This window comes from Grammomys surdaster, unplaced genomic scaffold (genome assembly GCF_004785775.1).
Source record: "Grammomys surdaster isolate TR1022 unplaced genomic scaffold, NIH_TR_1.0 209, whole genome shotgun sequence".
Lineage (NCBI taxonomy): Eukaryota > Metazoa > Chordata > Mammalia > Rodentia > Muridae > Grammomys > Grammomys surdaster.
The window spans coordinates 2118395-2128113 of NW_021604654.1; the positions used below are offsets into that span (position 1 = coordinate 2118395).

The window sequence follows — 9719 nt, forward strand, 5'->3', positions numbered from 1 at the left end:
AGAGCATTTGGAGTTGTGTGACTGCCGGCACAGTCAGTTTGAGAGCATTCCATTACAGTCACTGAAGGAATCCCTGCTGTCATTCAGCTGGTCAGGCCCACTTGTCTCTATGGGCTTACCTACGCGGGATGTTCCAGTCACTGTGTAGCCTTTTGTTTGTAGTGGCCCAGCTTGTTTAGGTGGTGCCTGTGAGAACCTCACTGGCTCGCTCTTGGCTATGTGGTAACTCTGTGGTATTGCTTTGTTTGGTTCAACTGGTCTTCAGCAGGTGGATGTGTTCTTCCTACTTCTGACTGAGGGAGTGGTTATGTGACTTTGGTGCCACACATTTGACCCTTTGCATTTGGGCTCTAATACCCCTTGCCTGTTGTGGCATCACTGGTGACCCGTGCGTTCTGTTCTGATAGGAGCTCTGCATCTGTCTTTGGAGAGCTGTGCTCAGGGCTCACAGTGTTTGCAAGCTGGACTGATGACTTTGGTCTTCGCTCAGTGAGCAGTCTCTACACACACCATGCTTCCCAGATGTGTGCTTTGCAGGCGTTTCCTATGAGTTCTGTCATATATTTGTTTGGTCACAGGTATTGTGTGTCCAGGCCATTGGGGAGTTTGTCTCTGAGGTTCCAGTTTTGTGTCTCTGGCCTGTGCCTATCTGTGGACCCACACCACTGTGCTGAGATGTCTATGACTCTGGTCATCTCTGAAAGTGGGAACACTCTGTTTCAGGATGGTTGTTGCTTTTCTAGGTCCCTCGGGTTTCTGTGTATGCTGTTTGGAATTGGCTTGTCAGTTTCTACAATTCAGGTGGTGTTGGCTAGGCCACTTGAGAGATTCTCCATCTTCCAGCGTGGGGACCTTGGCTGGAAACATGGGTCTCCTTTCTCTGGTGCCAGTATTTTCTCTATTAACATGGCTGTATTCTTAGGGAGCATGTGCTGTGTCCATCCTAGTTACTGTGACAGGGCCAGTTTGTGGGTCCCTGTTCTGGAGGGCATCCCACGATGATCTCTGGCCCAGCCTGGTGCAGGGGGTGGGGTTGGGGGGGGAGTCCTGGCCAAGGGGACAGATTGCCAGTAGGGAGGGGGAGTCGCCTCCGATGCTGTCTCTGCTCACGTCTCCACTGTCGACGCCCAGTCACTCCCAGATGCTGCACCTGTCCCTCTGTGCTGAGCTGGTCCAGTCCAGGCTGGGCCTGTGAGAAGCCGGCAAGCTAGCAAGGAGGGGAGGGTCCTGAAGGCGCTTCGGGAGAGCAGATCTCTTCCCAAGTGTTACAGCTCTTGTGACAGAAACTCTTGGAAAAATGGGATGATTCTCACACACCTTTACTGCTCCTGAATAGAGCCCTTATATACAGTTTTGGGGTGGGTCAGGGTCTGGCAGCAAATAACGCCTATTGGCTTGGTCTGAGAGCTTGGAGATACCTCATCTACATGTGGGAGAGCCTGAGGCACTGTTCCTACGTGGCTGATGGCCATAGACCTCTCTGTGGGAGGGGCTGTGGAGGGCTGAAGCTAAGTGAAAGGAACCAGGAGCTGGGAGCAACACTGAATGCCTTCCATCCCGTCAGGGTCCGGGGTTCGAGGCCTGTGCTAGACCAGGCGCCCAGCTGCCTTTCACAGCCCACCGCCCTGCAACTGTTTCCTTAATTTAGGGGATGTCCATTGCTGGAGTGTGGGAACAAGATGGCGTTTAGCCCTGCTGCAGTGACATTGGAGCCTTGGCCAGTGTTGATGGAGTTGGGGAGTGCACAGATAGTGGGGACAGATCCAGGCCCACAGTCTCAGTGTGCTGCCCCTTACCCTGGGGTCACTGCGGTACAGTGGGACCTGCTTAGCCTCAGAACTGTCCTCTCCCCAGCCACTGGGCCCTCGAGTCCAGCTTCACTCTCTGCTTTGTTTGTTCTGGTGTTTTCTGATAAGAGGGCTACAAGTGTATCCTATGTCTGTATCTGTCACCAAACCCCATGTTTTCAAGGTCCCTTCACCCTGGAGCTATGGTTGGACAGTCCCAGGCTGCTTCCCCTGGAGTCCTCAAGGTTACCCAGTGGCCAGGCTCTCACCCAAGCCTCAGTAGCTGCGTGAGGTCTGTCTCTCTTCCATTGCAGGCCTCCTCTCTGGAGAGGCAGAGTCCTCGTGTGGCCTCCTGCCTTGTACACAGCCTGTGTCCTCGGGAGCCCAGCTTGCAGACCACGGCAGGTACTACCCCTCTGTCTCAGATCTCCACAGGCAGAACTCTTTCTTAGCAGGACCCAGGCCGAGCAGGCATGGGGCCAGGAAGGCCCAGTGTCCCCTGTCAGTTGGAGGTGTTCACAATGGTTAGGGCACTACCTATCCTTGGAGCTGTGGGATAATGTTTAGCTAACCACAAATGATCAAGGAAGGCCCCCCCTTGAGGCGGCTGCTTGCCTGGTGGCTCTAAGGTGTTGAGTAGTCTTCTGCTGTGGTCCCAAGAAGGTGAAATGTTAGAGGCTTCTGCCCCCGTAAACATCCCATGACTGTGGACCAGTAGATAGCAGAACTGGGCGCTCCTGCAGTGACCTGCATGGCGTTGCCTGTGTGCCTTCGTGTGTATATTGGGAGCCAAGGTTGTGGCTGTGGGGCCAGACCCCTCCATGGCTTTCCACTGTTACCTGATTGATGGCTCTCGTCGTCTTGACTTAAATGTCCTTCTAGACCCGTGTGCTCCTGCCCAGTCTCTGTGCCCTCCAGACCTCCTCCCATCCGGTCCACATACCCTTCCAGATCCAGTCAGGCAGACCTCACTGCTGGCTCTCCAGACCTGTCTCCATTCAGATCCCACACCCTGCCTACCTGCCGAATCCTTCCATAGTGGTATCCATGGGCTCTGCCGACCATCAGTTCAACCTTGCGGAGCTCCTGACACAGAACTACAACCTCCAAGAAGGGTGTGCTGAGGCCCCACAGTGTCCTGACAAGCCGGAGGAAGAGCTGGACAAGGACTTCATTGACCAGGTATGGGGACTCACCAGACCGTGTCCGGTTGCTCTCCTTGGGCTCCATGTGGTCCAGCCTCAGAGCCTGCTCTGTTCCTCAGAGCTTTGGCGATACTCAAGCCTGTGGTTTGTCTGTCCTGCTCACCTCCTTGGTGGTCCTGATGCGGGTGTACTGTCCCATGGGACCTGGCCTTGGAGGTTATTGGGACTCGGGCAGAACCATAGGCATCATCCTCTGATGGGCCCTGTCCTCCTTTGCAGAGCAGTGACATGCCCCTGGACGAGCTGCTCGCACTGTATGGGTATGAGTCGTCAGATCCCATCTCTGAGCAGGAGAGCGAGGGCGGTGACACGGCTGCAGCCCTCCCGGACATGACCTTGGACAAGGTGAGTGGGAGGGATGCCAGGCCCTGGATGGGGGAACTACTCTGTCAGCAAGTGTGAGGCCAGACCCAGGTTCGGTCTCCTCCTCTGTCCTCACTAGCATGACCATGGCAACCCTGCCCTGGGTTGGCCTGACACCCATTCTGGTCTGGGCGATGGACACCATCCCCGGGGACCTGTGGCTGGGGAAGGAGCTGGAGCCCCAGAGGGCAGGCAGAATCTGCACCTTGGTCAACACAGATGGTGGCTTAAGCTGGCCGTCTCTGTCCCCTTCACCCCGGCAGGCTTGGCCTTTTGTGTTGGTGTTGGGTGTTGGTAACGCAGTTGCCACACTTCGTTTACTGTCCTGTTCAAAGGAGCAGATAGCAAAGGACTTGCTTTCTGGGGAAGAAGAGGAAGAAACACAGTCCTCCGCTGATGACCTCACCCCATCTGTCACCTCCCATGAGGCCTCGGACCTCTTTCATAACCAGAGTGGGTGTAGGTGTCACTGGCCCTTCTGACATCATGGCTGTGTATCACATAGGCACACACACATACACATGGATTGGGCTTGGGGGCTTTGCAAGGGACATACCATAGCGGCCCAGGGTGGGGTTGGGGTCACTGAGTGGGTGTGGATTGAGTGAGACAGGAGTGGGTCTCTGCCTAGTAGTTGAGGGCTGGGGGCTTTAGACTGTCAGGTGCCCTTCAGGGCAGCTCTAGTAGCTGGGTGGTCGTGGTGCAGGGTGGGGGCTGCAAGATGAGTTGCCATCGAGGGCCCCGGGAAGGGCCAGCCGCACCCTGGTGGGTGCCTCTCACTGCCTCTCTGTCTGCAGCCTGTTTCTTGGCTGGTGATAACGGCCCAGGCTCCTCAGCCTCCTCCGACACCGAAGAGGACACGCTTCCTGTCAACAAGTGCAAGAAGGTGTGGGGCTCCGTGGTTATTCCTCCATCACCCTTTGCTGGCAGGATCCCTTGGGCTTGGAGAACTGTCTCTGAGACAGGAGGGCCCTGTGGCTTCACTGGTGGGTGGACCCCACTGTGTGTGTGGACCTGGACTGTGCTTCTGCTGCTGTGGGGATGGCTAAGCCGGTGATGTGGCCCAGTGTCCTGCACTGGTGTGGAGGTGACCCTGACGGCAGCAGGTGTCCTGTCCATCCACACAGTGTGGAAGTAGGCGTTGGCAGGCAGACCCACAGCTCTGTGTGACAACCTCTGCCTGAAGCCCATGGTGCCCTTGGTGTCCTAGCTTTGTGTCTGCTGGTCACTTCCTGATCCTGACCCTGGGCTTTGTCTCTTCAGGAGATCATGGTGGGGCCTCAATTCCAAGCTGACCTCAACATCCTGCACTTGAACCGACATTGTGACAAGAGTAAGTGTTTCAGGAGACCTAGTAGGGTCCTGCTCAGGAGCCCCAGGAATAGCTGGCATCTTTGAAAACTCCTGCTTTCTGTCTGTGGGTGGAGTTCACCATCCTTAGCCCAGCTCTAGGGTTACAGCCCTTGGCCAGGCCATGGTTCCCACCCCCACCACCCTCTGTCTCTACTGTACCACCAACAGTGGCCCTGAGTGGGCCTGCCCTGGAAACCATATACTTACTGCTCCTGTGCTCCCTATTTGTTCCTTCATCTGGGAGGTCACTTCCTGTTAGGACTTTTTGCCTCAAGCAGAGCCAGGATCGCCATAGAGCATTTCCTGCAGTGCTCAGCAGCTGGGGCCAGGGACCTTTTAGGGGCTGAGTGCCGGGATGTAGGCTGTGCAGGGTGTGCCCACTTAGCTACAGGCTCACAGACACCCAGGGTGGGACATAGAGACAGGTACACAACACAGTACCTACATGTAGCTCATTGTGTCCGTGAGCCCAGACCTGGTGGGCCTTCTGTGGCCGTGTCTCTGTGGACTGCCCACAGAGTGTATGCTGCTTGTGTGTCACTGCCAGGTATTCCTTAGTTGCACGTTCATTTCTTGGTTGGTGTCGTGTCACGTCGTCCCTAGTTGGGTGGAGAGTTCCCCAGTGTGCAGGTATTGCAGGTGCTGCCTGCCTTGTCAGCCCTGCTCTGCGGGCCTGACCCTGCTCAGTGCCCTTCCGGGTTTGTGGTAGTTATTTGTGTGTTTGAGACACAATCCTGGGTGGCTGCTGTTCCTGCCTGCCTTCCTGATGTCAGCATGGCCTCCATCTTCTGTCCGTTTGTTCAGTGCCTGGCCGGTTCTTTGAGGGTTGTTGTGTGTGTTATGTCATTTGCTGGGGACAGTTTAGCTTCTTTATTCACATTTTTTATACACACACTGTCTACACTCTATGTATGCATGCATGTGTGTACATGCATTCACATGTGGGGACCAGAGGACACCCTGCAGGATTACTCTCCTATGTGGGTTCCAGGGCGAAGATTGAGATTGCTGGGCTTGGTGGCCAGCACCTTACTTGCTGCGCCATCTCGTTTCTTTTTCTTGTCTCACTGTACTTGTGGGGCCTATTGAGGGTGAAGATGGAGACTTCTCACTTACGCCATGCTCAGACAGTGAGTGCTCAGAGCTGGTGCCTCGGCAGAGGGAGAGCCCCTCTGTCCAGCTGCCGACCTCAGCAGAGAATGAGTTGTTGGTGTCCAGTTTGCGCTCCGGATCAGGCCAGTGTGGTAAAAGGCACCCTTTTCTGGGTTCCCCGCTGAGGGGCCGGCCTGCATTCTGGAGCAACCCTGCCAGGAAGGGTTGTCCTCCACAGGCTGCTTATGGTCTGCCTTCTCATAGCTGTGTTCTCTAAAGCTCCAAATGATGCTTGCTGTGCGTTCATGTATGTGCGTGACGGAGGCGTGTCTCCTTCCTTCTGATAGCTGCTGTGCCCTATGCTTATGTCTGGTGCCTTTTGTTCTCTGTACTTGCCTCTGAGCTGTGGAGGGGCAGTGGTATTGTCCATGAAGGCCCCGTAGAGATTTCCTGGTGGAGCCGTGTTGTGGAGTGGGGCAGATCACCAGGAGTGTCTTAGCCCCTGCTGATCGCTGCTGTGACAAATGCCTGGGAGGAAGGGCAGACTTCACTCGTGAATATGTGTCTATTCGAATGCACACACGTAAGATAATCTATTTTGGCTTACAGTTTCAGATGGTTGATTCTTAGTTGTTGGCCCATGTGCCCAGGCAAAAGAATATGGCATGGGGGGCATCTGGCAGCGGGGATACCTCATGGTGGACAGGAAGCAGTGTGAGGCAGGCACCTGGGGCCAGGTATAACCTTCACAGGCACATCCCAGGGACCTGGTTACCAAATTTGGCTCCTATAAATGCTGCATAGCTGGTGACCCAGCATAAGACACATCCGCTTGTGTCTGAGGGAGACCCTACATAGTGAACCCCAGCCACATGCTCAGCTACGGACTCTAGGGACATACTTCCTCTTAGAGCTCTAGGCTCTAAGAGGAAGCAAAAGCATGCATACAGATGGATTGAAGTGTAAGTGGAAGGGTCCAGGGAGCCCAGGTCTGTGCTGGGCAGCAGAGGGTGGTCACCATCCATGTGTTCAGTCTTTGCCTGCTGTAGAATTGATATGCCGGGCGGTGGTGGCATACGCCTTTAATCCCAGCACTTGGGAGGCACAGGCAGGTGGATTTCTGAGTTCGAGGCCAGCCTGCTCTACAGAGTGAGTTCCAGGACAGCCAGAGCTACACAGAGAAACCCTGTCTCGAAAAACAAACAAACAAAAACAACAACAAAAAAAAGAGAATTGACATGAATGGCTTTCTCTTCCATGCCATCTTGTATGTGCTCACGGGACAGTGGCCTACAGTCAGTCTTTTGTTCTTTGTCAGGTGTTAACAGCAGGTTATACTGCCCTGTGGAAGTGTTGAAGTTGCTTTTCTTCAGAGTAGGGCAGAATCTGTGAGTGCGTTCACAAAGTATGTGTTAGATAGTTTTTCAGCAAGACTGTTTGGGCCTGTGGTTCATTTTGATTTTACTTGTTTTGATTTTTGGTACAAATTTTCTCTTTATAGCCCTGGCTGTCCTGGAACTTCTATAGACCAGGCTGGTCTCGAACTCCCAGAGATCACCTGCCTCCTCCTCCTGAGTGCTCAGATTAAAGATGTGCTCACCATGCTGTGTTTGTATGAACTGTTAAATGACAGATTCAACTCATTATTCGTGGACTTCGGTCTGCATGTTCTGTTGTCTTGTTTGTTTGTGTGTTTCATTTTCCTCTGTTGAGACAGGATTTCTTGTAGTCCAGGCTAGCCTAGCACATTCTAGTATGAGACTGGCCCTGAGCTGATGCTCTGGCCAAGGTCCTCGAGTCCTGGCATCATAGGCGGGTGCCACGGCTTCCTCTGGGCATGCTCTGTTGCTTTGCCCTTTGTTCCTGCCCTTGTGTGCTGTGTGCTGGAGCTCTGTCTGCAGATGGCCACACTGAGTGGCACCATCTCTGATGTGTCCTTTGTGTTTGTGACACCCTAAGAGGAGGTACAGCCCCTCCAGAATCACCTGTGACCTGCTGGTGGATTCATTCCACTGACTTCACACCCCAATTGTGTCATCTGCACACTGCATCCTGACTTTTCCCCGAGTGCCCATTGCCGGCTGCATCCATGTGTGATGCTGAGCTGCAAGTGTCTGGAGTCAGTGCTACCCACAGGGAGGTGCCCAGGTGCCTGCCCAGCCGCCTCCACTGTGGGTGGCCACTGCCACTCCTGACTCTCAGTCTCTCTCCACAGTCTATGAAAATGAAGACCAGCTGCTGTGGAGCCCCAGCGTGCTCCCGGAGCAGGAGGTGGAGGAGTTCCTCTACAGGGCAGTGAAACGGAGGTGGCAGGAGATGGCTGGCCCCCAGGTCCCAGAGGGCGAGGTGGTGAAGGACAGTGAACAGGTAGGGGCCGCACGCTGGGCAGCAGCCAGGGGATGGTTGGTCAGACAGTGTGGCCAGTGTCATGGAGCTCACATTGAACCCAAATGTGAAGGACAGTGGTGTCGGTGATCCATGTCACTCCTGGTGTGACAGTGCAGGCACTCCTGACAGCTGTCACGGCCAAGGTGTGGACACCACTGTAGCTGTGGGAGTCATGCTGTGGGCCAGCCTCTGGCCCTAGGGCCATGCTGTGGGTGCAGCCTGTGGCTCTGGGGCCATGGTGTAGGTATGCTCTGTGCTAGCCCTGGTAGACTGGCGGGAAAGGTCACCCACTCTCTGCCCCAGGCGCTGTATGAGCTTGTGAAGTGTAATTTCAACGTGGAAGAGGCCCTGCGCAGGCTGAGGTTCAACGTAAAGGTGATTCGAGGTGAGCTACAGCCCTGGGCTCCCCTCCTGTCCCTGCTGCCCCTGAGATGGCTGAGCAGTCCCTCTGTTTGCAGACGGACTTTGTGCCTGGAGTGAGGAGGAGTGCAGGAACTTTGAACATGGCTTCCGTGTTCACGGGAAGAACTTTCATCTGATTCAGGCCAACAAGGTGGGTGAGGCGTCCTCTCCACACCGCCCCTGCCCTGCCCTACCTGTGCATGGCTTCCTTTGGTCTTGACTGTGTTCATCAGACGCCTTTACCACCAATAGAGATCGCAGGCTCCTGTGCCTGAGCTCGCTCCTTCCTACCCCACCCCACCCCACCCCTTGCTTTGTCCTGTGACCTTTGAGTCCTCAGTGGAGCTTGGTGGCTCAGTGCTCCACGCTGGAGATAAGGGCTGCCTGAGCCCTTTGTAGGCCCAAGTCCCCTGTGGGAATTTGTCCTGCTCTGGGCCGACATTCCACGCTGGCCTCAGCTCTCTGTCTTTTCCCTTGTCCTTGCTGGTTGTCAGGCTTTGTCAAAGCTGACAGGCCCAGCTCTGTTTCTAGCCTTGAACCTTGAGACCTGTTCACCCTAGGGTGTTGGTGTCAGCTGTGAATGGTAGTGCAGGGGTGAGTTTTGGACCCAGGGTATCACTGGATTGTTACTTGATCTGATTGTACCTACAGTTGGCCAGATGCAGCACTCAGCCATGAACTGTCAAAGCAGGAGTGCGTCTGCAAATCCAGGGGCTTGGTACAGTCTGGTTGGGCTCCTCTGATGACGGACTGTGCACCTATGTAGGATGAGTGAGGTGTAAAGGCCTGTGAGCCTGGCCTCCCTCCATGACCTGCTCTCCAGAGGCGGCCTGGCCTCTGGGAAGGGTGGGTGTCCAGACACTGGGTATCTACAAAGTACTTTGTCCTGGGCAAGTGGCTCTGTGAGTCAGGGCGTCTGGTCGGAGGGCCCATGTACATGTTGGCGGGACGCTACAAGAGACATAGAAGTTAAGAATGCTGCAGGTTTTAGTTTGGCATAGCTCTGGGATTGCAGATGCATGAGGCATCTGAAGTGAAGGAGCTGATGACCATGGGATGATTCTGTGTCCTGCCTGTCACTTCCCTGTCACTGCGCCTGTGTCCTGTGTCACTTCCCTGTCACTGCACC

The 9719-nt window shown here is 54.9% G+C and overlaps 1 protein-coding gene across 8 annotated transcripts in view; it reads left to right on the plus strand.

The window, feature by feature from the left end:
• Mier2 (MIER family member 2) overlaps window positions 1-9719 on the plus strand; it is a 19182-nt gene that overhangs the window by 3274 nt on the left and 6189 nt on the right. The window contains exons 2-10 of one of the 8 annotated variants that reach the window (XM_028771758.1): window positions 2102-2192; window positions 2827-2969; window positions 3212-3337; window positions 3691-3814; window positions 4153-4241; window positions 4619-4688; window positions 8016-8167; window positions 8492-8573; window positions 8647-8741. In XM_028771758.1, coding sequence (XP_028627591.1) covers window positions 2102-2192; window positions 2827-2969; window positions 3212-3337; window positions 3691-3814; window positions 4153-4241; window positions 4619-4688; window positions 8016-8167; window positions 8492-8573; window positions 8647-8741 — 972 coding nt within the window. Of the gene's footprint in view, window positions 1-1514; window positions 2193-2669; window positions 2970-3211; window positions 3338-3618; window positions 3815-4152; window positions 4242-4618; window positions 4689-8015; window positions 8168-8491; window positions 8574-8646; window positions 8742-9719 lie in introns of those variants that run through there. The other 7 variants (XM_028771759.1, XM_028771757.1, XM_028771761.1 and 4 more) reach the window with 7 other exon arrangements.